We start from the raw sequence: 27,518 nt of genomic DNA, 5'->3' as shown, positions 1-27,518 counted from the left end.
TTAAAGCTCCAATTAAAATTAATTTCTAGTTAATACCTAAGTTTGGCTGAGTGTCACCTTCTCATTTGAATTCGGATGATATTGATTTGTTAGAATCGTGTGAAATTGAGGAAGAATTATATCGACTAGAACGAATCTAATTGTGCAGTACTTTTGGATCTTCATAACTTATTTCAACAGAATCACAAATCACCCTTTATTTAGACGTCTGCAAGCAGCTTCTTTCACCATTAATTCCAACCATCAAGTTATTTTCTTCCTTCACCATTAACTCGGGCTATTACCTTCCTTCTACTGTAACTGTTTCATTCTTTCATGAAGAACTGATGGTTTTTTTCTTTTTTTGTTTGGGACGGAAAACCAGTGGAGAAGACGAAGAAAAGAAGAAAATCGATTCAGATTGTGACTTAGGTTTAATTTACTGAAACAGATGAGGATATTTTGGTAATTTTATTCGACATGTGTATATTTTTGCCACGCGTATATCCTTGCTGACTCAGCTAACTGAAAGTTGGATGGAAAAACTAACGATGGGAGGAAACACTAATTTTGATCTATTTGGGGAGGAAACACAAATTAGCGATCTTTATAGGGGAGGAAATGTTATTTATTATTTTGTTCCTATTTTGCATAGGTTCATCGTTCCTTCGTATTTTGGAATGCTCGTTCGTGCATTCAGATGCTCGTTAGTGCATTATTGCTAAGTACACTTGCACCATTTTGGTCGGGGCTTACTCGATAGGGGCTCATATGCCCGTATGTTGAGTATTTATTACTAACCCATGGAATTCTGCTGGGAAGAACCATGAATTGAAGTAATGAAATATTATGGAAAACATAGAATATTTTCCAGGGATTCAGTTAATGAATCTAATGATTTAGGAGTAATTAATTGATGGCTCTATACTAGTACGATCGTCTAGGAGCATTAATTATTCATGAATTGAGTAATATGAGCCTGTTGAAGCGTCATATTTCTTTTACATAGTCAGGGAAAACGTTGTTACATCCTGAAGACGTTATTGCTCTATACTAGCAGGCAAGCTGTCTAGGAGGCGTTCAATCTTTCGATTCTATATATAAGTAATTACTGAAATTGCTCAGTATTCATGAGATATGCCGTTGTCTCATCTGAGAGACTACACATCTGCATATACTCTGAGAGACAGTATTCTCAGTCAGAGATTCTTGTGGCATGAAATTTCATTCTTTCGATAAGATACATGAGCCTCGATATCCATCTGATTGCTGGATCAGGAGCATGCACAATTATGGGTTTACGATTTTAGCCCTTGTCGAAAATCCACCATCTACAATTTCCCTTCGAGCCTTTAACACTACTTAGCAAATCTTCCGCCCTCGTCTTTGTGGTAGGTGGTCTACCGTTAGGATCTTGTTTCGTCGGTTCTTGAAGTTCTTCCATAAAAGGGTAAACAATCGGCATCAACTTATGCTTCATAGTTTGTTTGTCCAACCTATTCAACTAGGGGTACTTTTCAAGGATTATTCTCCAAAGTTCCATGTCGCCAAACTCTTCACCGGGATCTTCTCTTGGAGACGGTTTGAAAGATAATTGCTTCCAATAAGGATCAATATCATCAAGAGGAATGGGAGTTTTATACCTACCAAGCATATGAAGACATGGAAGTCCGATAGCCTTCATTATCCTACACTTACAAGGAGTGCTCGGGTCATCATACTTTTTATACTTTTTATACAAAGCGAGATGTTTCATCATAAAACGTATTGCCCAATGCGAGACGTTGCAATGTATACCAACAAGCATCCGATTATCCTCCTTAAACTCCCTCAACTTCCGGAAGCTACTTTCTTGGAATTGCTTTTTTATCTTGTTGATATCATTATTAGTGTACTCATGGATAGCATGTTGCACCTTCACAATCCCATTTTGACTCGTGAAAAGTAGACCTTTTAGTCTCCCATAAGCTTGCTCTACCATACTTGTGGATTCAAGTTTGAAATGTTTATAGTCATAAGTAAAAGCATACACAAACCTCTCTTTGTGTGGCCTCAACCATTGTTTCTTGCAATATTCCACTACTTTGGGGTAATTAGTCCCCCAATCTTCCTCGAACTCCTTCAAGTTTATCTCATATCTTGCAACACTCATCGACCAAACCACCTTATCCCACGCTTTCATGAATAACCCAAACTTGATCTCACCTTATTTCCATTCTTCGTATTCTTTCTCTTTCTCCTTCTCTCGCTCCTCTTTAGTTAGTTTGCTAAGATGTTCATCTTCCTCTTTTTCACATTTAGTTCTTTTCTTTGCCTTCGGTTTTTGGATATGACTTCTACAATTCTTTCTAAGATTGCATTGTATATGCCAAGTGCAAAGGAAATTTTGTGCATTGGGAAAGACTATCCTCACGGCATTCATTATTGCTTGCTCATTGTCGGTGACTATAACCCCGGGAGTCTCGTCTTCGTGGTAGAGAAGCTTCAAAGTTTCCAATGCCCAAATATAACTATCATCATTCTCACGATCCATAAAACACCATGCCACCGTGAACGATTGCTTATCCGAGGTTTGTCCAACAATGTTCAACAAAGGCATGTTGTACCTATTCGTCTTATAAGTACAATCCATGAACAAAACTTGGTAAAAGCAACGCGCCAATTGAATCATATCGGGATGCGCAAGAAAAATATGATCCACCTTCCCCTCCGATGACTCATGGTGTCTCACCGTGTAGTTGTATTTGTGTATTAACCATTGTGATTCTTTCATCACCTTTCTTCCATCCCGTTCAATTCTTTTAATTTATAAATTCCTTTATTAATTCTTTTAACCATTGTGTATTTTCCTTGGCCGCATAAATTGTAGACAATGAAGAAAGATTACCCGGGTCGTCCCTCTTGAACTTACTAAGGAGCTTGCTTGGTTTAGTTCCCCAACTTGTTCTTACTTGTTCGAACTCGTTCGGTTTCAACTTGGCAACTTGACAATGCCCAACAAGAGTTTCCGGATATTTATGGTTATGCCAACCAACATAAACTCTACTTATTCTTCACACGTTGTCGGTTTCTTTGTTCCTCCAAAAAATAATCTTGAATGGGCATCCACACTTCTTTGACTTCGTCTTGTACACCCTGGTCGTCTTCTTATCATACACATAACCCTTTCTCTTGTGACTTTCTTCCGGCGACCCATAATACTCGCATACCATTTCAAACCGCGTAGATTTTTGTTGGGTGTTTTTCACTAGAACGCACATCTTCTCTTTTGCTTTCTCAATAATCCATTTGACCGCGTCATTTTTATCCTCCCATTCCAAATCATTAACGTAATGTGCGGAAGTATCAGGACCCCTAATTTTCTGAGCTTGAAGCTGATCCGTCATCAGTACCAATGCAATAATCTACAAAACATCAAAAGTTAGTTGATATGTATTACCAAAGTCGGCAAGGTCGACATATATAACCCTGCCGACCACAAGACAGCCGGCATGGAAGAAAAATTTAATAGTGCTGACTAGACTAGAGTCGGCAGGGTTCAAAAAGATTAAAATGCCGGCTTAAGCATTTTCAAGTAACGACTCCTGTGTTGTAAAACTGAAAGTCGGCATGGTTTAAATTTTCTACCCTGCCGACACGAATACTGCTCATGAAAATTCGGCACGTTGTTGAAATACAAACCACGCCGGCGTAGTCGGTCGGCATGATCGACAATCGTCGACCCTGCCGACCCTGTGCAGCAAAAATGAAAAAACAAAACCAAAATCCATCATTTGCATGGAAAAATCACATTCTTCACCACGTATGTTGTCTACCTGATTACTTGTAGCTCCATTCTCTTCTTCTTGGTCATTGGATTCCACGTTTGGCTCAAGATATTCATCTCTTCCATACCCATCATGAGTTTGAGGAAAATAAAAGTGAGGGTCATGCATGTAATCCATTTGAACATGGTCTGGTAGATCACATACAAGTACTCATCTGTAGGAAGAAAGTTAGAAGACTCCCCACTTCAAAATCAGGATTTGAATCACTCATCACTCATATCACAAATTTCTCAAAAACCCTAACTTCCTCCCCCCCAAAAAAAAAAAACTTCCTCTACTACTTCATTCTACTTCTCTCTCTAAATTATTTCTAAAACCCAACTTATAAATCAACTAACTAATCTAACTAATTTAACTAATCTAATCATTTTAATTAAATTAGTGTTAATCATTGTGGGGGCACTTTAGCCATTTAGAAAATACAAGGTTAAGGGATGACTTGGTTTTACTTCATAATGACCAGATTTTATCTTATTGGGTATGCCGCAGTTAGTTTGGGTATACGTATACCCCAACCAAGCCGGGTAAACAACCTCTTCTGCATTTCATACAAAATCGCAACTCCTTTTTATATCCGTTTGGAATGATACCTATCTTTAAGGTTTAACAAAAATTCAAATTCAAACTCCATATCATTTTCCAATTTGAACAAACAACGATACATAATTTGAATCAGTCAAATACGAAAAAAAAATACACATCTCATCTCCCCATACTACAATATAAACTCTTCTACAGAATTCTTTTTGCATCATCAATGTGTGAAGAGAAAGTCAGAAACAGAGCAAGAAATGGAAACATCAAACAAGAACAAGAAATCATCAATCTCTTCACCAGTACTAGTTTCAACAAACTGTTCAGGTTTCAAATCATTTTACATTACTTGTTGTCACCTTCTTTGCAAGGATTCCAAAACATATATCCGACCATCGATCAAACCGGTCTCAAAGAAGGCTTCTTCTTATATCTCTATAAATACTTCCAACAAAAAACCGAGCTCTCCACCTCCTCCTCCTCCCCCAACCGAACAATATCCTCAGAATCACTTCACTGATGGGAAAGAAGCTGCATACGTTTATTGGAAAAGAGTCCGGCAACTAGAACTCGATCTTCTTCAAATTAATAAATGGATAGATATAGAGAAGAATCTTAGAGACTATATTGATAGTAGAAATGAAAAAAAAAATGATAAGCTCGAAGGAGATCACAGAAGTGGGATTAGCAATAATGTCCTCCTAGAATCTAAGCTTATGAGACTTGTTAGTGGGGAATACGTCTATGTCACCAATAAAAGTAGACCCTGGGGAAGAATGGCCATGCAGATTTCTGCCCCAAAAATTGTGTACAAGGAAACTGGATCTAGTACTGCTTTTCAGGTTTACGTTTACTCTAATTCTTTGTAGCGATCGTCTATTCTCCATTTCTCCTTCAAGAAATTTTCATAATCGTGTAAACTTTGTTTTTTTTTTTTTTTTGAACAGGTCTTGCAACAAATGGCATCCATGGGTGCAAGCCGTATGAGCTGTTGGTTGCTCGAATCAATGCCAATGGGGGAATTTGAGTGCGAAAATTTAACTGAGAAGGTGTCACGTGGTTTTGAAAAGAATTTAATGGAGAGCATACTTAGAAGCTCGATTAAGAAGATGGAAGTTTTGGCTCTGGAGGGTTTATCCATTATGATGGGCGCAAAAGGAAAGCCCGCTAAAGAAAAAACAGCAGAGATGGGAAAAGAATGTGTTATTATTGCTGTGCTGATACAAATGAGAGATCCAGAAGAACGCTACAAATCTTTTGGAGATGTGATGATCGGGTTGGTTGAGGTTTCTGTTGCAGAAGAAAGTGGGTTCTACATTGAGGGGGTTCATGTTGCAGGCATCTGGAATGGTTTTCAGGGACCCAGTGAGAAGATCAGGGCTGGAAAATGGAAATCAAGGACGAAGAAAATCATATCTGGAGTGTCACTTTAAGAAGTTGTGAAGGGAAGTATAACTGTACCTGTTGGAAATGTGTCAGGAACCCTAATCTTGCTTTTGTTCCATGAATGTAGTAATAAGTGATTTGTATTCAACACAACGCTATTAATTATTTTCAATTTAATTTAATTTTTGTTCGAACGAAGCTGTTAGGGAATGCATTCAGTGCAAACGTTAACTCTTGGAATCTTGAATCCGTTAGTTAGGGAACAACTAAGAACTGTTTAATAATGGTTCGAGAAATTCATGGCAGCAAAAACTCATCAGAGAAACATGAATATGTACCACAGTTCCTGCATACCAACTTCTGCACCTAAGCACCCCACAAAATTATCTGATAGGTCAGGCTAAGCAGCATCATCTATACCATGCCTACCTTTCGTTCCCTCTTCTGAGTTTCTCAATTGACAATGTATAAAATGTTCATATCCAGTAGAATTAAGATTTTATATTCAGCTAATTGACTACAGTACTTGAATCTAATTTTCTTCAGTTACAATGAAGTCCTGAGTGTTTTGGAGGGTTTACAAACAGTAAAAGAGGAAAAAGGGATGCAAATACAAACTCTCATATAAACAACTAATTTCAATAAAAGAGCAGTTTTGAGTTCGATAACAAATAATCTCATAATACAGTACGCTAATTATCCTACAATGCCTGTCGCAAAGGTCAAGGAGACCTTAATTAGTGCTATCAATCAGAGTAAGTTTACAGAAGTTTACAAGCTTAGTTCTTTGTTGGCATGACGGACTCTCAGGGCTTCTGAAGAAACCTCTACTCATGTTTCTAGACTCCCTGGAAGAAGAACAAGGAACAAATTTCAGTAAAGAATAACACCACTGGGAGTAATGCGGAATGTATTTTCACTATATTTTAGAATTTCAAATAGCAGGATACAATTTGGAATGTATTTTAACTATATTTTAGAATTTCAAATAGCAGGATTCTAAAATTGTGCGCTTATACTGAAAAGAAGAAATTCTTATAGCAAGTTATTTTGTTTAAATTCAATATATTGTACGTACTTTATCAATAAAAAAAATGTATATAAGTATTGGCCTCAAAAGCAATATATCATATGTAGTTAGGGATTTGTCTTGGAAAGAAGTTCGTTCAAGCTTTAGAAATCAAGTTCGTTAGGAAAGAGGTTTGTTTAACTGTCAAGAACTTATTTACAAAAATACGAATAACACAGAAGAAAGGAAGATAAATTTTTTTTTCCTGTTTATCTCAAATAAATAAAAGAAACTTGCATTTATTTATTTTTTGTCGAAAGATAATGAAAGATGGAGAGAAGGGACAGATTAATACCTTAGCTGGTGTTGAAAGGATTAACTCCCTGCCAGAATCTAAATGGTCATTCATTCGTCTGCATAAATAAATGTAAGTGCATAAATATGCATGAAACTGAAGAACCGTCATCCAAAACAAAGTCGTGTTGCTACCTCGGCCTCTCAGATTTGGACAGATGCTTGGACATTACCGAAGCCTGCATCTAAATACAGAATGATCAGAAAAAACCAACGGAAAGCTCAAACAGAACTAACACATCCGTGCAAATTTCAAAAAAACAATTAATAAAAGAGACAGAGAGATGTCTTAGAAGTGATAATGCCAACTACAAACTCTAATAAAGCCACCGCTCACCAATAGTCTTAATTATCTTGGCAACATTTCAACATCTTTAAAAAATATGTATTTCTGCTAACTACTACCTAGAGAAGCGTGGATATTGAATAACCAAGATAATTCAGGAAAGGAAAAAGCCAACATATCTTTGATATCTAGCTAATGAAGTTCCAATGTATAAACAGTCAATTCTCAACAATGCCAAAAAGATGGATACCAAAACTAAATAAACAGAAAATTACAGCACCTGCTCCTGGATAATGCTCCTCGCCTCAACGAGCTGAGCTTCAAGTTCAAGTTCCCTCTCACTTGCCTCTGACGTGACATCTGCTCCTTTTTGTGCATCTTGCAGTTGAACCATCCGCTCCTTCAAAGCGATAAATACATGTGATATGATGAGATACAAGAGTTTGAAGACAATAGTATTATGGAAGAAAAAAAATACATGGGTATAAAAATGCATGTAACAATCTATTCACCTTTATGGAAGTCATTTTAGTTCGCAGGCTCTCTTCAATTTGATTTCTAGCCATGGGAAATGGTAGGTCAAAGACATCCTGGAAATTACACAGATAAAAGAATTTACAAATCCGCATTACATACGCAATATATCTAAACTGTCAACTTAAAGAAAGGACATAACTATCAATTTGCATTATAAACAAAAAGGGGACTGAATAATACCGTTGTACCACCCAATGGAGACTGCGGTGGATCAGCATCAAGTCTTTCATTGCCAGCCAAAGTTTGTTTAGATAACCCATTTGGAGCATTCAAGAACTCCCGCATATCCATCTGCAAACATCAAGAACTTGGTAGTAGCTTAGTGCATCCCTATAGACATTATTATTCTCGTAGACAAAGAGCAATTAAATTAACAAGGGAGTAAATGAACAAGTTCATGCATAAAACGATTATTTATCAAAGGAAATTCAACCATTTTTTTTTTATTTATTTTTTTTGCGCAATTTCTATCCTTCCAAAGGAAATGAAGAAACTCATGGTCGACTGAGACAAGAAATAAGCAACATTATTAGCATGTTTTATAAAGCCATTTATTTTGATTCTAGAATATGTTATAAACTGTATTGAACCCAAACAACAAAAAGTTTGCTGATAAATCTAGTCTCCCAATTTTTAGAGCGCAGTAATCAATACCATAGTACAAGCCTATCAAATTGATACAGACTAGCATAACAGATAACTCTCAAACACGGCTCACAGTCAGTCAGGTACCTGCATTGAACGTAATAAAGCCCTCAAGTCAGCATTCTCGGCCATAAGCTCTTTCTTCTTCACCTCATAAGCATCCACCTGTTGATTGCAAGTGGTGTTAGTAAAGAACTAATAAGCAATATGCACCAAAAGAAGTTCATAAATTAGAATGAAGACATATATTTCGTACAATCATTTTATAAAAGTCGCTGTCAGCCTTCTTTCCGTTCCAAGTCCCACGTTGACGCCCTTCTTTCTGTAAAGATGGATATATAAGCAAAGGGTTAGATGCCTCACATGGCATTCCCATACTACTGCATATGGACATATGAGTACCTGAAGCAAATTCATTATCTCCATGCCCGATTTTGACTCCTTCTTTTTCTCCATAAGAACTTGGTTTAACCTCTCCTGCAGAATAACACGTTATGCACATTTATGAAATTAACACCATTAGGTAAAGTCACGGACAAGCTTTCATAAGGATAGAGATGGCTAATATGATCTTACCTGCAGCTTTATGTACTCCTTCTCTTTTTTCTTCGTTTCATGTATCTGTTGAGTTCGAACTTGCTTTCAAGTTTTATCGAGTACACAGAGATGACTGTCAGAAATAATACACCGACAGATAACAAAACGGAATATAAAAAATGAAAAGTAACTTTACGACTTATGGTTACTAACCTGATTACCAATGACCATCCGCTGAAATTCATCTCGCTCCTGCTGCAACTTATCAATTTGGGCCTTGAAGGTAGCAGCAGCTTTAGCTTCCTAACCATGTAAACAGTCGTGGGATGTTAAATGATGGTTCTAACATAATCGATACAGAATGAATTATCCTTGATACACCGTTAGAAATGGAACAGAACCTATATTTTTACTCTCAAAAGATAAGTTTATGAAGCTAAGTGCCTAAGAGTTCAGACCTTTCTGGTTAGTGTAGCCAACTCTCGATCTTTCACTGCTACTTGCGCCTCAAGCCTTTCAACTTTGGCTTCTAATCTCGACATGTCAGATAGCAGCCTACAACATGAGAAAACAAAAAATTATTAGGAAACTGCTAGTTAACCACATAAGTAAGAAACGTTGACAACCTAAAACTACACTACATAATGCAATGAATGAAAGAACTTCTTCACATTTACTTTTTGTTATATCTACCTTTTGTTATATCTTACTTTGACACTCCAGAGAATATTAATGGTTATCCACAGAACAATAAGAAAATTCTTTGAAATTACAGTTAGCACCATACATGTCATTTATAATGAGTTACAGCATACAACCTCAATTGGGCAAGTCATTTCAACAATGCAATAGCAACAAGTGTATTATGGAGGTTACCCTCTTATTGGGTTGGTGGCTATAGCAATACAATGATCACAGACTCACAGTCAACATCTCCTGGTTACTTATTCTTCAAAACTATAAGGCCGCATGCAAAGTTAGGTTAACTCATAATAATTACCCCCTTGCAAATGGGTGAACAAAATCGCACTCCACTAAGTACTATGTACTGTTAGTGTCAGCATTATTATTCCACATGGCAAAAGTACTGAACATTTCTTTTTACTATTTACCCTTACTCAAAAAACAGAAACGAAGAATAGCCAACCAAAGAAACCGGAACAGAAGGAACAATGTGACAGAGATTGGGTGGATATTCGACCAAATGGCCAATTGAGAAGGTCATAACAGTCCTCATTGACCCTAATCATGCAACTATCCCTCCACATTGCAAGTGTAGTACCTACATTTGTTATTTTTCACCAGACACCAATTAAAATAGAGGATTGCATCCACAATTTTTTCCGAGATTGAGGAGACATAACACATGAATACACCAATCAAAAAGTAAAACAGAAAATATTGAATTTTCTCAATTTTCCTATACCACATAATTTTTCAAGTAAAATTAAGAAGACGAAAAGAATTACATTCACCTCTGTCTCTGCTCATTAGTAGATTCCCGGAAATCGATATCACGTTGTCTTTGTTGAAGAAGTGAATACATACAATTGCAAGTACGAGCAATTGAGATCTAAAAACAAAAAAGACCAAAAAAATTTAAGAAATATTCGAATGAAAACGCATAAATGAAGATAGAAAGTGAAAAGAAAACTTACTGGATCATTTGCAAAGAGATCAAGGGAAGCAGGAAATCCAAATGTAACGAGTGTTTGATTCAAATACTTTGCACAATGATCTAGGTTTTCAGTATTTGCAAATGCATATTCCCTGTGTAAACAAAAATGAACATCACTCAAACCCCTAAAAACGAATTTGGACTGAACCCTGCTAAAAATAAAGAAAAGAAAAATCACCCTAACCCGAAACTCGACTGGTTGTTAGATGCCTGCAAAAGAATTTGACAAAACACCATTAACTGAGAAATTAGAGTTGCGAGAAGATAAGATATTGTTATTATCAAGGTTTTTGGATTTCTTACTCTACGATCGAAGTCGGCTTCAGTTGAACCCATTTGATAAAAGCTTTGTGCTATGTAATGGAGATGTTTAGAGAGAGAAGAGGAATTTTTCAGTGGAGTCTTTGGTTTTGAGTTTTAAGAGAGAGTCAGAGAGAGAAAGAGATCTAAATAGTGTGTGAGACTAAGAGAAAATTTGAAATTGAAATTAGCGATGATAGGTTGGGTTATATTATGTGCTGCACGGAAACGGACACGGGATACCACGACCCGGTTAGAGGTACACCGTACACGTAAAATCTCAGCAACAACAAAAGAAAAAAGATCATAGGGACACGGACACACAGTATATGTTATGCGTACCCATTAAAATTAAAATAAGATTCTACGATAATCTATTCAATACAATAATTATTTTTATTTTTAAAATAGATTAAACAAAGTTAATATTGATAAGCTTTTTATGAATAATAATGTTTAGATTTGATTAAAAGGAGATTAAATTAGCATTTTTGTTTATAAATAGAATAAACTAGAATCACACAAAAGGCTAGTTTGATATTGTCGTGCGTTTTAGAATAGTGTTCTTCTGTTGTGTTGTGACGTACGTTGACATGGCATTTGGTAAACTATATATAATTTGAAAAGCGCTGTGAAATTTATAAACTAAAAATTATGTTTGGTAAATTGGTATTTTAAAGTGTTGGTGATGCAGTTAATGACGAGAATAAACCTGCTTTTAAAAATTAGTTTTAAATAAACTTTAATTATAATAAATTAAATTTTTAATCTTAATATATAAGATATAAATAATATTTATTTTATTTATTTTATTTATGAAAAATGTCACAGGGGGCTTTTATTAAGAAAAGCAAATCATGTCAATAATTACACAGTGCGTGCTGGCAACCTAGCAACCATCTGGGCACCAACAACCTTTTGAATAGTAATGACTATTTTATGAAAGAGAGAGCCTCCAACTTTATAGTTAGCATCGTGACTAATGAAACAATTCTTTAACCTCTTGAAAAATGTGCATGTCTCTTCACCAAGTTCACCAGGGGTTGAGAAAGCCAAATCACCGAACTCATAGCCATGTGTTGTGCATTTGTCCAAATACTTGTTGTGTTTGTGGGTAGCAGCAGCGGAGATAGCATGTCCAGGGGTGAAATTGTTAGTTGTAGCACTTTTGAAGGGAGAAACGCCTGTGACATCAAAGCAAACATCACATCCATTTTCCCAATTGTAGACAAGTATGTCTGTGGGCCGTAATATAATAGCATCCGACAAGAAGCCCATAAAAACTTCTTTACGAACGGCCACACCGGCTTTATAGCAAATATCGGCAAGAACGTTACGCACTAAGTTGTGTCGAAACTTGAGACCGACCTTCTTGGCACAGTGTATGGCGTGGTCATCATAGATGTCCATGGTACGGCCACAACAAGAGCAAAGACTATCTTCTTCAAATAGGGGTATACCCATGCGGTATTGCAGGACTGACCTGAATTGACGAGGCCCGGTAGTTTGCTTGAGCCCAGAAATGGGAATGGCTTTAAGAAAGTCCATAGCATGGTCAGTTCTGTTGCATTGCCAAATGATAGCTTCCTGGGCAGATAATGGATACTTGGTGGTCAGTTCCTTTTTAATCACATCAAAGTATGTTGTTGCCAATGACTTCATGAAATGGGGAGTAGCATCATTGATGTTAAATTCAGAAGGAGAGATACCACAAGTTTGAGTATATACATGCAAGGCTTGTTGATATCTCTGACTCGAGTCAAAAGTGGTTATACCCTGAAAAATAGTGTCTTGCAGGTTCTGAGTCTGTGAGCATGATGCCAAGAAACAATACTGGGAAGTATCGGTCATTGTGTAACACATCGTTTTTAAACAATACCAAAACCAGCACCATCACCGACGACCAACTGTCTCAGATATCGAAGCAATTGTTTTTCAAACTGAGGTGTGGCTGCTTGCAGAACTGGAGGGGTAGTTGTACGGATATTAAAATAAAGTCGTGACACGCCTGTACATCTATGTAGAAGAAGCAACTCACTCTGTCGGTCTTGCAGCTTCTTAATATTGTGAATACGCTGGTTTGTTTTCTCCACTCTGTCAACAACCATATCACTACAGAATTGTACATCCAAACTCACGAGTCCACCGAGAAACTTGACACCCTTTGTGGATTTGTTTATATTGGCCGAAAAACACCAGCCATATTCCTTCTTGGATCAACAGTTGGCCAAAATATCTCAGTTTTACTGGTGTTAAGGTGTAAACCTGTTGCAGGTCCTTCACCTGTATAATGTTGAGAGCTTTAGAAACTTCAAGGGTGTTACCAACAAGAGTGACGTCATCCAAATATCAAGCATGAAGGTCACGGGTACATTCTGCAACAATCTTATTGACAGTGGATGTAAAATCATAGCAAAAAGGAGTGGACCTAATGGTCACCTTGTTGAACACCACGAGATGAAGATAAGACTGAGTCATTGTAATATAATTTTGCAGGTTTGGAGTAGCATAACTCAACCCAGTAAGATATGCTAAGGAATCTTGCTCTAACTTCACTGACAAATACAGTTATATTTACCAAGTTGAATGCGTTTTTGAAGTCAATTAGCAGCATCGTCAAATTTTTCTGACTCCCCTTCATCTCAAGTAAATTGTTTGTTGAGTGTAGTATACCTTCACTACCACAAGAAATCCCGAGTCCAAACTGGTGATTTCCTAGATATCTGGTCATATCCTTGTATACAACTGAAGCATCCAACTTGGAGCATAGTCTTCTCCATATAGTGCCTGCTGCAATGGGTCTTAATCCACCACCATCCTTGAGCAAAGGCGTCAAGGGTACGCTGGATATATATTCTCCAAGAATTGTAGGGGATATACCATCCAGCCATAAGTTGACAACACCACAATGGACTGCAACAGATCATTAGCTACGGCAGCAGCATCGCCACTGAGAGCATCCAACAAATGCTGAGCTCTTAGGCCATCCCTTCCGCAATATGTTCCTTTTGGAAAACTTTTAATTGCTTGTAAAACAACCTTGGAATCAACAGATAACACATGTGTAGATATGTTGTCAGATGGGATGATTGGAGGTGGTGCAGGTGGATGTTTTCGTTGAAATTCGTAAAGTGTGTAAGGATTAGAAGGTGCAACACCATTGGATGACAACACACGAATTGCAGTTGTGTAATGTCCATAACCCAGTTTCCTCTGACAGGCGTGTAAATTTGCATCTTTCTTCTTCTTATTGTTAGGATGTTTGTGCTGGTGAGTGGGTCTTGAAAAATCAAGCAATTTTTGTACCAAGACAAAATATCCATTGGATTCTCTCCAAGTCACCAAAGCCTGGTTCATTGCTGCTAATTGTAGTTTCTTCCTTGTACCATATCTTTCCTCAATGGAAGAGTTGGGCACATACATATTCAAAATAAAAACGGGAAGAAGTAAAAGACACATCCAAGCCTCTAGGTCCAATGGTTTTGCAAACACATTGTCTAGGGCTGCCTTCAAGGTTATAGAAAACTGCAATCTGCATGGTGGTGGGACATTTACCGTGGTAGTAATCTGCCGTTGAAAAATTAGGTCAAGCATCTCCACTGTGAGATTTCCTATAACATCCTCATCCACAGGAGTACCAGCCTCTAGGTCTCTACTCGATGAGGGTTTCACAATACCATGAATTAAGAAGTCAACACTGTTAGAGCACTGCTAGTTCGAACTCGCAAGCATTGCTATCTCAAGCCTGTTTGCCAAGTTTAGTTGATCAAAACTATATACTTGATGTCTAGTCTACTTATAGCTATGTCTCGGAGGAAGAGTGTATTTGAGCTTTAGACTTCACGGCATTCACCAATTGAAGAAGAAGATCTACTTAAGAGCTTTGAGGGACTTCGTCAACAAAAGGTATGTGGAGACTAAACTTATCTATCACTCAGAAGTCTATTATATTCTATCTTCTAAAAGAGACTAAGTCGTATAGTTATATAGACTTCTACATTATACACAATTGAAATTTTGAGACGAGTTTATCTCGTTTATATACTTCTCGAAATACGTGTTAAAAGCTTTTAACTTTAGCTTAAACTTCATCATCTACTTGACGAGTTTAGTTAGAGACGATTTACTTGTTGGAAACTAAATATTAATAGCTTGTTTGGATAAACAAGTAGAAGTAACTTATTAACTTCTGGAAGTCAATAAATCGAAAGTCAGAATGGATGCTTCATTTGTAATTAACTTTTAGAAGCAAAGAAGCAGCTTCTACACAGAGCAAAAAATCTCGACTTTTCTCTTCTATTAGAGGTAGCTTTTTTGCTTCTCCTCGATCTGTATGTGTAAAAAAAATAATTTTTCTTTCCTCCTCATCTTCCTTCCCTCTCGTCTTCCCCAAAACCATGACCTAAAATTCTGTACTTTGACATGAGAATTAAAATCAAAAGAAGAACAAGCTAGAGTTTTTTTTTTCTTTCTCTTATCATCACTAATTCAAGGTTAGATAGTGGAAAAACTATACGAAATCCGTGTTTCGTTTTTCAATTTAATATTTCTTTCGTAATTTTTCTCTGATTTTTAATATTATGGGTTTTTCATTTTGTTTTAGGGTTGAGTTTTCTATATGGGTCTTGATGTATTAGGGGAAACTGATTTTTAGTTAACCCATTGAACTATTGCAACAACTGCAAATACTTGACGAAGCCTAAAGCCGGTAAAAGTTCTCAATTTTTCAGAGATTTGAAGATAAAGAAAAAGAAGGTACATCGTTTAATCTTGTTCTTGTAATCATACTTTGGCTTATACCTGTAATCGTACTTCAATTTTAGAATGTATGAAGATCTGTGTTAATTTGAGATTTTTTATTTATCACTTGGGGATCTCTAAATTTTGATGTAATAGTTTAAATAGATTACAGTCGGGTGATTCATTGCATTCCATGCTTCTCATATTGGAATCTTAAATAAATTAACGAACTCAATTTTTGAGTACATGAATTCTACCATCTTGTTTTATGATTTTGGGTTGCACAAGGGAATGAAATGTCACATGTCTCTTGTATTGGTTATATATGTCGCATTATGATGTATATTTGGGTTCTGTCTAAACTGATTTTGGCGCTTGTGGTTGTATACAAAACTTAGACATGGGAAGAAAATACTATACATCTTGGTGGTTGTATACAAAACTTAGACATGGGAAGAAAATACTATACATGTTGATAGCAAGTGACTGAGTTGCAAGTCTTAGTTATTTTTCTTTCTCCATCTTTTTGGTCTCTTGTATATACGTACTGGCAGTTAGTTTTTAGGAACCGTAGTAATTGAAAGTGAGACATAAGGTTGAGTGGTTATTACTATTTGTGCTCTGAGTTGCACTATCATATAATTTGATTTATTAAGTGACTGTATCTGTTGTCTAGTGTCTACATGCAGTTACTTTAGATGCATTTGTACATGACGCGATCCGTGCTCGGTTTGTATTGTTGTTAGTGCATGAAGGGATATGGCGCTCTGCGAAGCATCCATTTGTTATCCCCGTCTTACATCGTTAAGTTACGTTTTGTAGGTAAGGCCCTCTCTTTAATCTATTTACTTGTGTTCTTTCATTAAGGTGTTGGGCTCAAACTAAATTTTTTAATATAATAGTGATGCCAACTTAAATATGATTGCTCGCTTGCCACTACTACGTTCCCTCTTCTTATCTAGATAATGATTTTGATGTCCTGCCAATTTGTTGGTCCTGATGGCCTATGTTGGATATCACATTAACGTTCCTTGGTTAATCATGTACTTTCTTGATTAATATTCAACCAGTTCTCGAATCTTGTTTGTAGATCCCTCCTGATGTATCTTTAGTAGTTGTTTGTTCTTCCCAATGTAGATTATCCAGGTCATATAGTAAAGCAACTGCAACCGTTATCTAATACAGTTTTCTTCTCTTCTGTAGGTGCTTAAATTGCAGGCTTGCAAGTTGAAATGACTCAAAGAAGGTGCTTTTTCATCCCTCAAGAGAGTCATTTTTCTCCATATCAAGGAGAGCAGTAGCATCTCAATGATTACAGATGAAATATTGTATACTCGTAGCATAACGGAGATTTCTTATTCTTTTTGAAACGTTTCGCAAGGGAGATGGCATAGTATAAGAACATAAAAACATAAATTTCAATATACAAAATGTATTTCGACTTCTGCCTTTGCTATGTTGCCAAACATACTTATTAACTTTTTTACTTATAAGTCGAGCAATTGCCAAACTAACTTATCCACTTTTTTGCTTCTGAGAAGTCTTTCTGAGAAGTCCAGAAGCACTTCTGACTTCTACTTCTGTATCCAAACATGCTATAAGTCAAGATAATCATGTGAAAATTACCTTGAGCATCTTACATGATTTGTATGATAAAATCATTTGATGTTAACTTGGGAAGTTTCGTATTGATCGATTAATCACTTGAAAATTACTTGAAGCTAGTGGTATGTGTAAGATTACCATTGTTGTCTTCTAAGGATGTTTCAATGATTAAATGAGAGTTTGGAACCACTACCAATGCCTGGATATAACACAGGTTGTATACTTTGTATGCTAATTGTGAAGCTCTAGTTCAGGTCCGGAAATCTTGTTTGCGAACGGATTTACCTGTGAAAGATCCGGTACTGTAGTTCGTGTACTCTGTTTGCGAACGACTAGATAAGGCTAGGTCAGAAACTGTGGTTCGTGTACTCTGTTTGCGAACGACACGAAAAGGCCAAGTCCGGAACTATAGTTCGCGTACTCTATTTGCGAATACAGTGGTAAGGTTCTAAAATCGGTAAGTATGAAATTCATACTCATGAACTCAGGTTTGTTTGCGAACTAAAGTCCTTGGAACTTTAACGAAATAAGGTATGCGAACTTGTTTTGCAAACCGTGGCATTATGTTCATGAATTGGATCTTATATAAGTACTTTGTACAATTACAAACCAAACCGAATATGTTTCAAATGATTCATATATATTTCTATGAGATAGTGAACATTTGAACAACTCTCTTGAAACACATTAGATTCATTTGATTATCTATCATGATTGATTGATCATCATATTTGATCTAGAAGTATTAGATGAATGTGGATAAACTATAAGTGTTCATATGGCTAACTTCGGTTAAATATTATTGAGCCAACGGTTATACACGTTTAGGTACGGTTCATCCATATCTAAATATAAGTATATTTCATTTGTGTGTATAAAGCTAATAGTATCTAACAGTGGAGATTAATTGCTTAGTTTCTAAGCAGACTTAGCTTGAATCTTAAATTAGGAGTTTATATAACGGTGAATATCAGTTTCTTTGTTACTAAGCCATCTTAGCTTTGACTGTAAGCAACCCTGATTTGAAAGACTATATAAGGGAGAATTCTAGCATCTGGGAAACCTAATCCCGACACTCTCTTGAGTCCTGCTGGGATTCAAGAGGCGTAAGGAATGCGACTGTAACTTAATCGGTATGAGACTCGTGTGTCCTAGTTGCAAACTAGAGTCGATTCTCCATTAACCAAGGGTTTTCCAAAACCATTATTAGGTTAACAACTTGAAGACTTCATTTGGGACTCGTGAAGGCAGATCCAACTATTTTCTCTGTGGTTGCGTATTCTGATCTTACTTTTTCTATCGTATTGAGTTTTATCTTATCTAAGATTTACTCGAGATTTATCTCCGATAGGTAAGATATAAATAGTAATCACAACAGTTCTTCGTCTTAGACTCTTGTGATTCCGCAATAACTTCTTTTGTTAATCAGTTAGGTTATTGTGAGGTGATTAATATTTCTAGACTGCTCTTCGGGAGTATAAGACCGGATTATTAGTTGAGTTTCTTGTTCACCTTGATTTATCTAAAGACGGAAACAAAACAAGTATAGACATATCTGTGGGAGACAGATTTGTTTGTAAGTCTTCGCCTTTGGTTCGTAGCAACTCTTAATTGTGGGTGAGATCATCTAAGGGAATCACGTGCGCAGAGTCCTGCTGGGATTCAAGAGGCGTAAGGAATGCGAATGTACCTTAATCGGTGTGATACTTGGTTAGGGCTCAACTACATTCCAGTCCGAAGTTAACTTGTAGTAGGCTAGAGTGTGTAGCGGCTTAATACAGTGTGGTGTTCAAATATGGACTAGGTCCCGGGGTTTTTATGCATTTACGATTTCCTCGTTAACAAAATTTCTGGTATCTGGGTTATTTTTTTCCGCATTATATTTGTTTACATAATTGAAATATCACAGGTTGTGTGTATTTCAATCACAGTTGATAAATCCGACCTTGTTTGTTGGATAGAACTTCATTGACACTCGGACATTGTGTTTGGTACCACTCGAGTTATTCTCATATCAATCAGTCTCACGGATTTATATCCGGTTGATTTACTGATTGTATTGAGAAAGAGATAAAGCTCTTTGATATCTTTCTTGAATGAGTCTCACTTTTAAGTTGGTGCTATCAGAATTATATAAGAGTTTGGTCCATACAGATTACCGAACGAAATATTGGGTGTGGTTGTTATACCCCCGCGTTTTCAAACACCATTATCATTCCGAGGACCGGCAATAATGTCATTACGATGGCTGTCATCACGACAAGGCTTCTTCCTTGCAAACGTACGGAAGCATTTAGTGCAAAGCCATCATTGCATGTTCTGTAAAACCCTCTCCCAAGCAACAAAATTATAGAACCATAAGTGGACTTAGAATCATTAGATAAATTTGTATGATTTTTGTGTGAGCCATTTTGGCTAGATTCTTAGACTTCTTCTGTGATTAAAAGTTAGTCTATATTAACAACGATCGATTCAAAAGATGAACCAGTGGATCGTGGATCTCGAGTTAGGCGTGGCTTGTCATCAAAATAGGTGGGAATTTATATTTAACTCTTTTGTGATTATTGTTGTTTTCTTTTACCAAGTTTATGTTTAACAAATTCATGCATTGTCTGGTTGTGCTTTCCATGCATTGTTTAATTTTGAATTACGAAAGTTCTGTTATTTCTTTTAATCTTTTCATTGCTTGGAAAGGAATCGTAATGCTTTGTTCGTCTTTATGAAATTGTTTGGGAAATAAGAATTTCCATTTGATTGTTTGAAAATAAGAATTTCCATCTGTGGTATATAGGATACTGCTCCTTCATTTATTGGTGCGGGACGAGTCACCATATTATTATCTAGGTGCGGGACGAGTCACCATATTATTATCTATGTGTGGGATGAATCACCATATTATTACATTGTTTAGAAGGAGTTAGTTCCATATACATGATTGTTTACCTCTGTGAATTGGTTGTGTTTTTAGTGTTAGGGAAAACATGAATTGTTTTCAAATCATTTATAATAATTGCATGAAAGTTAAATGTTATTCCTACGGGGCACCCCTTTTAGGGATGATGTGCTCACTCATTCCTACTTTCAGTTTGAGAGACAGATCATAGTTGCGCAGCGGAAGCTTCGAGGAGTTGAGTTCGTTTGTTGATTAACTTCGACTATGATTACTATGTTGTATATTTTATTTGGAAACTGAATGATTATTGTTATATGTATCATTTGAGAGAAGTATATATATATATATTAGAGTGGGGTTAGTTTTTGGGTTTAGTTTTGTAGAAGATTTCTTAATGGAATGTTTAAGTTTATGATTTAGATCTTTAGTGCCTTTTTATTTAGTTAATCTCTTGGATTACTCAGCTGCTAGCTTTGGGGGCGCTACAAAAATAATTTACATCATTTTGAATTATTTCTCTGCACACAGCCTTACTCTCATCATTGAGAAAGTGTTTATCTTTTATATGCATGTAGATTGCACTCGTAGCATATCCTCTACCCACAACTCCATCTTGACATCTATCATAATTTTTAAAGGGATAATGCAACTTGTCATCTTGTGATGAAGATGATATCCGTGAAAGAATAGGGGAACTTAATGACGATTCATCATGATCTTGAGAACATGAAGAAGTTGAAGGTCGATGACTCTGAGAATATGATGGAGTTGAAGAACGAGTTTTAGGCATTGCGCTGAAAACCCATATAAGTAACTGCATGTAACTGCTTGGACTGTCACCCAAAAATCAATGATAATGAAAACCATGACAGGAAAAGCCTCCCTAGGGTCTAAAGTTAATAACAAATCGTAAACAAAAGAAGAAGAAAACAGATTGTATGAATTAAATTCAGGGGAAAGGGAGAAAAGTTTGCAGACTTTATATAATTACTTTTATCATCATATAAAGAACTGTATGATTACGATTTGATAGAAATAAAGCAATTCCAAACGGGGCTAAAGTTTATTTTGATTCTCCAAACCAAATTTATGGCATCTATGAAAGTTTCCCGTGTTAATTTTTACAGGACACGTGATGTGGGGGTGTCCATCGTGTATCGGGAAAGTGTTTTAACCGTATTGTATCTGACAATATGGTTACAACATCTTTTTAGGCGTGTCCTTCAACAAAGGTTGTATTAATTAGTGTTTTGTTTTGAGGTTGATTCCTACGGGAAAATGCAAACTTTTTCATTTGCTATACCAGGTGGCTTGGAAAATTAGCGTACCATGCGAAATGTGTGTAGAGATAGACTCCCTATCGAGCGTTCATGTGGACAGCGCCAGAGATAAAGTCTATACTGGCGATTTATGTTAAATTGCTCGATCACCATTATGTCGTTAACGACTAGCATTTTCTTCCTAATTCGTTCCTACATATACACCCCTTCTTCATTTATTTACTCACACCTATTTTTACTTAGATTTTATACTATTTATGTATTTATTTATTTATACATTTATTATGCTTAATTTACTTACTTTAAATTTCATTAATAATAGCTTATTCTGATGAGAGATGCAAATTTAAAAGGCCCATTTGCCTATTTTGCGCCCATCTACCGCAATATCATGTGGATTCCTGCACAGTACAATTCTCATTTCTGACGGTTACTCATATTTTGCGTAGAGCTAAAAAAGTTTTCTACGGATGTCACTTCTCATGACGGGCTGGGCCTCTCTGAGAATTTTAGCCTCTATCCCGAACCACGTTGTCATAGTGGAATTTTCGAGCCAATTTTCGAGCCTGATATTGAAAGATTGTTGTTGAAGGGTTGCTCTGGGAATAGTTGGCTAGACTATCCGATTGTGATCCTTCGCTTTATGGATACGATGGTTCTTTGGTACGTACCTCTTTAATATTGGAACATCAATGTTTTCTCTAAAATAGAAGGATCAAACGTCTTAGGTTGTCCTGCAATCTCCATCCTCCGTATCCTGATTTTAAAAAGTGTTTATGCAGCATCTTGGAAATTCGTGGTCTTCCTTATCCTTTAATTAATACCTGCCATTTATGAAGAAGATGGTGAAAGAAATAAAATTGGACTGTATTGTCCAAGAGCCATTACCACCAGGTGATTGGTCGCTTCATACGATGCTACAGGGTTTATTGACGTTGAGGGTGTTGCTCTCGCTTTTTCTTTTGATTGAACCATGCATTTTTTTTTCATTGATAAGTGCATAATTCACATATTCATAGTATCTTTTTCTTATATTTATGCTAGATTTTATATAAAGTTACCTTACATTACTCTTCTTTTATATTCTGTTACTTTCTCCCAGGTTATTCATTTAAAACCAATGTAAAGAGTTCCAAAATCATTTATGGAATAAAGTACCCAAGGACCCAAGACCAAGTTAGGTGAAGAAGTTATCACGAAAATGAAGAAGAATGCATTCAGGACATTCTCGTCCAACGAGGATGAAAAGAAATTTGTCATTTGGGCATGTGATAGAGAAATCAGAAATTTTTTACCTTCATTACATTAGCGAAAATGAAATTTAAAGAAAAAAAATATTTCGTTAACATGAGTGTGGATGAGAAATTTGGAATCCTCTACCACTAGTGTTGGTAGTGAAGCGTACACGGTTATTTGGTGGGTTTAGATGCTATAAAACCAAATTCAATTGGGGTTCGAGCAAGCATATTTCTACTTTTTGGATACTATTTAAGCGCACTACTGCAAATATTTTATATAATAATATTATCATCTACAACGCAAAAATCAAAGGAGTTCACAGCGGGTTAGGGTTTTTCCTAAGAATATCGTGACACTTTTGTTAGAGAACTGCTCGGTCGAACTCGCAAGCGTTGATATCTCAAGCTTGTTTGTCAAGTTTAGTTGCCAAAACTATAAGTCTTGATTTCTAATCTACTTATAGCTAAGTCTCGGATTAGGATAGAAAGTTTAGTTGAGCTTTAGACTTCACGACGTTCATTAATTGAAGACGAAGAACTACTAAGGGGAGCTTGTGGAACTTCATCAACAAAAGGTATGTGGAGACTTGAACTCATCTATCACTCAAAAGTTTATCTACTCTATCTCCTATTTGAGACAAAACTCGTATAGCTATATAGACTTCGATTATACAATTTGATATTTCGAGTTGAGTTTAACTCGCTTATATATTTCTCGAAATATGTGTTGGTAAGCTTTCGCTTTAACCAAGTTCATCTTATATTCTTGACGAAAGTCAAAATATGATCATGTGAAAATCGCCTTGTAACATCTTACATGATTTGTGTGAGACAGTAATTTGATGTAGACTCAGAATGTTTCGTATTGATCATTCGATCACTTGAAAATTGCTTTGAAGCTAATAGTTTGTGTGAAACAGCTATTGTCGTCTTCTAAGAATGTTTCAATGATTGAAATGAGAGTTTAGAACAATTAACCATGATTGGATATAGCACAGTATGCGTACTTGTATGCTAACTGTTGCAAGTTATTCCAAGTCCGGGAACCATAGTATGCATACCCCTATGCGTACTGGTTGGTTAATAAAAGTCCAGAAACTTAGTATGCATACCGGCATACGTACTGGCGTGAGTTACAAGTTCCGGGATTTAACTGAGTTTGGAAGGTATGCGTACCCGTTCGCATACTGGCAAACCCCAAACTTAGTCCGGACACTTAGGTATGTGTACCCGTATGCATACTTGAGTAGGTTATGTTCTAAAATCGGTTTGTTCATGAACTAATACATTTATATAATACGAAATGCAATATTTTGAAAACCGTGGCTATAATGTTGATGAATTGATTCGAGTGAATCAAAATCGATTTTGCTTCAATTGTGTCTTGTATACTTCTATGAGAATATAAACAATTGAACAACTCTAGAACTAGTTACATTTGAGTCATTTGAAGTAGTTATGGTTAAGATGAACAAGGTTGATATGAAAGTGTTCATATGGCTAACTTCGGTTCACTATTGTTGAGCCAACAAAGGTATACACGTTTAGGTACGGTTACTCATATCTAAATGAAGTCACTTTCCATTTGTGTGTAACAAGCTAAGTTTGATCTAACGGTTGAAAGATATTAGCTTGAGTCTAATCAGGTTTTCATCTAATGGTGAATATTGAATCCTTTGTTACCAAGGTATCATTGATTGCAAACCCTGATTTAAAGATTATATAAGGGATAACTCTAGCAACTGGGAAACCTAATCCCCACACCTCTTGTGTGATACTAGTTGCGACTAGAGTCGATTCTCCTTTAACCTTAGGTTTTCTCCAAAACCCTATAGGTTAACGACTGAAAGACTTCATTGGGATTGTGAAGCCAGACCCCAACTATTTTCTTTGTAGTTGTGCGTTCTGATCTTGATGTTTTCTATCGTGTTGACTACTATCTTCTCTAAGATTTGCTCGAGATTTAATCTCCGATAGGCAAGATAAAAAGTAGTCACAAATATCTTCGTCTCATCATTTATGATTCCACAATATCTTGTTTCGCTACCGTACTAATAAGATTATTGTGAGGTGATTGATGTTACTAGGCTTTTTTTCGGGAATATAAGTTTGATTTATCAATTGGTTCTTGTTCACCTTGATTTATCAAAAGACGGAACAAAACTCATAGGTATATCTGTGGGAGACAGATTTATCTATTCAATAGACTTTTCTATGTGAGACATATTGGTTTATCAAGTCTTCGACTTTGGGTCGTAGCAACTCTTAGTTGTGGGTGAGATCAACTAAGGGAATCAAGTGCGCAGAATTCGGCGTGGTTCTAGAGGCGTAAAGAACGCGACTGTACCTTGATCAGTGTGAGATTGGTTAGAGCTCAACTGCATTCCAATCCGAAGTTAACTTGGAGTAGGCTAGTGTCTGTAGCGGCTTAATACAATATGGTGTTCAAATCTGGACTAGGTCCCTGAGTTTTTCTGCATTTTCGGTTTCCTCGTTAACAAAACTTATGGTGTCTGTGTTATTTATTTTCCGCATTATATTTTATATTCTATATAATTGAAATATCACACGTTGTGCGTAAGTTCAATCAATTGTGAATCTTTGGTTGTTGATTAAATTGATTGACACTTGGATATTGGTTTTTGATATCGTCCAAGTTATTTATTATATTCAATCAGGCTCGCAAATTCCTATTTGTTTGATTGCAGATTTAATTAAAAAATTGAGATATAACTCTTGGATGTACTCTTCTTAAGATTGAGTCTGAATGTCTAGTTGATTCTCTTGAAAGTATATTGGAGTTAGTCCATACAGATTGTTAAGCGAAATATTGGGTGCGGTTGTTAGACCCCCGCTTTTTCAAATGGTATCAGAGCAGGCAAACACGTTTAAGACCTCATAAGTCTGTGTTTGTAGCGATCTGACTCTATGGACAGAAGTGTTATCTCTATAAACATACTTCCAGTCTTCGATGGCTCGAATTACCTTGGTGGAAAATTGCTATGCGTGTCTTTCTTCAAGCGCGTGATTTTTAATCATGAGTTTATGTTGTTAATGGCTATAATCCTCCGGTTGTTACAGAAGGCGATTGTTGTATTACTACAACAAATTAACAAACATAAATGGAAATGAATGGTGTAAACACCTCCTGAATCGATGATCCAGGCCAATATCTGGATTTAAGAAGCGCAACCAACAAACTCTATTTCATAAAAATCATAATGAAGGAGATAACCCTTCTCTTACGGCTTATAACAACCAATGATTAACCCTAAGGTTTACTCAATTGATGGATGACACGTTACATAACATCAATGGACAATAACAAAGTACTAAAGGCACTCTATTCTTAGCTTGAGGCACCCAACGTATCTCTCATAAGTGGATTAAGGAGTGTGATGTTGCACAATAGAATGCAACATTGCCTTCCCCTGAAGAGAATCCTTGTCCTAAAGGATAAATCTAGGGTAATGAGCTTTGATGTTGGAGATTTCTTCCCAAGTAGCCTCCTCCGGTGAAGAATTAGTCAATTGAATCAAAACCTGTTGCACCAGCTGCTTTCCGATGATGATAGTTCTTGTCTGCAGCACTTTCTCAGGAAACATAATGACAGTTCCACTTGGATCGACAACTGGTAATATAGAATAAGGAGTATGTTGGAGACCAATATGTTTCTTCAGCTGTGAGACATGGAAAAAAGGGTGGATACGAGAACTAGATAGCAATTCCAATTTGTAAGCTACATTGTCAATCTTCTGCAGTACCTTGAAAGGGCCATAAAACTTTGCTGAAAGTTTAAAGTTTTTCCTCAGGGATACAGAGGCCTGTCTGTATGGTTGAAGCTTCAGATAGACAAGATCTCCTACCACAAATGATCTTTCAACCCTGGAAATGTCAGCATAGAGTCTCATACGTTCTTGAGCCTTACTCAGTGATTCTTTGAGTAAGTCTAGCATATTAGCTCTGTCCTTTAAGTATGATTCCACTGCAGCTACAGATGTGGTTGCAGTAGTTGGAAAAGCCATGTGAGGAGGTACATACCCATATAATGCTTGAAATGGTGACATTTTCAGGCCTCTATGATAGCTGATGTTGTACCACCATTCTGCCAGAGTTATCCATTGACTCCAGATGCTTGGTTTGTGTCCAAAGATACACCTCAAATAATTCTCCAGGCAGGCATTAACTATTTCAGTTTGCCCATCAGTTTGAGAATGATAAGCAGTGCTCAAGTTCAGTTCAGTTCCCAAGGCTTTGAAGAAATCTTGCCAAAAATTGCTGGTGAATACCTTGTCTCTATCTGATACAATGGAGGAGGGTAAACCATGTAATTTGAACACATTAGTGAGAAATGCTTGTGCCATAGAAGCAGCAGTGTATGGATGCTGCAGAGCAATAAAATGAGCATACTTTGTGAGCCTATCAACAATGACTAAAATGACAGATTTTCTGTTGCTGACAGGGAGGCCATCAATGAAGTCCATGGTGATGTGTTTCCCTGCTTGATCTGGAATAGGGAGAGGTTGGAGTAAACCAGCAGTAGTTGTTTTGTCACTCTTATTCCTTTGGCAAATGTCACAATGGGACACCAACTGTAAAATATCCTTAAGCATTCCTTGCCAATAAAAATGGCTCTTAGCTCTAATATATGTGACCTGTATACCGGAATGGCCACCCACAGCAGAAGCAT

General features: G+C 36.6%; 2 protein-coding genes across 4 annotated transcripts; one reads left to right on the top strand and one right to left on the bottom strand.

Moving 5' to 3' along the window:
* The first annotated feature begins 4,578 nt into the window (after positions 1 to 4,578).
* LOC113293235 lies at positions 4,579 to 5,869 on the top strand. Its single transcript, XM_026541934.1, has 2 exons — positions 4,579 to 5,182; positions 5,288 to 5,869. The coding sequence occupies exons 1-2, from the start codon at positions 4,598 to 4,600 to the stop codon at positions 5,771 to 5,773; spliced, it is 1,071 nt and encodes a 356-aa protein (XP_026397719.1). The 5' UTR covers positions 4,579 to 4,597; the 3' UTR covers positions 5,774 to 5,869.
* A 459-nt stretch (positions 5,870 to 6,328) lies between these two features.
* LOC113299251 (afadin- and alpha-actinin-binding protein-like) lies at positions 6,329 to 11,234 on the bottom strand. 3 transcript variants are annotated; one of them, XM_026548239.1, is made up of 16 exons: positions 11,076 to 11,234; positions 10,951 to 10,982; positions 10,753 to 10,864; positions 10,570 to 10,667; positions 9,553 to 9,649; positions 9,308 to 9,397; positions 9,134 to 9,196; positions 8,960 to 9,034; positions 8,814 to 8,879; positions 8,645 to 8,722; positions 8,093 to 8,203; positions 7,888 to 7,965; positions 7,656 to 7,775; positions 7,225 to 7,274; positions 7,091 to 7,148; positions 6,329 to 6,574 (listed from the first exon to the last, which is right to left on the bottom strand). In XM_026548239.1, the coding sequence occupies exons 1-16, from the start codon at positions 11,106 to 11,108 to the stop codon at positions 6,566 to 6,568; spliced, it is 1,170 nt and encodes a 389-aa protein (XP_026404024.1). In that variant the 5' UTR covers positions 11,109 to 11,234; the 3' UTR covers positions 6,329 to 6,565. The 3 variants fall into 3 exon arrangements, with proteins under 3 accessions (XP_026404024.1, XP_026404025.1, XP_026404026.1); XM_026548240.1 differs by having other exon boundaries at positions 7,225 to 7,268; XM_026548241.1 differs by having other exon boundaries at positions 10,957 to 10,982.
* Between the last annotated feature and the right edge of the window lie 16,284 nt (positions 11,235 to 27,518).

This window comes from Papaver somniferum, chromosome 7 (assembly GCF_003573695.1).
Source record: "Papaver somniferum cultivar HN1 chromosome 7, ASM357369v1, whole genome shotgun sequence".
Classification (NCBI taxonomy): domain Eukaryota; kingdom Viridiplantae; phylum Streptophyta; class Magnoliopsida; order Ranunculales; family Papaveraceae; genus Papaver; species Papaver somniferum.
Note: the sequence above shows the minus strand (reverse complement) of the source record. Positions and strands in the feature narration are given on the sequence as shown.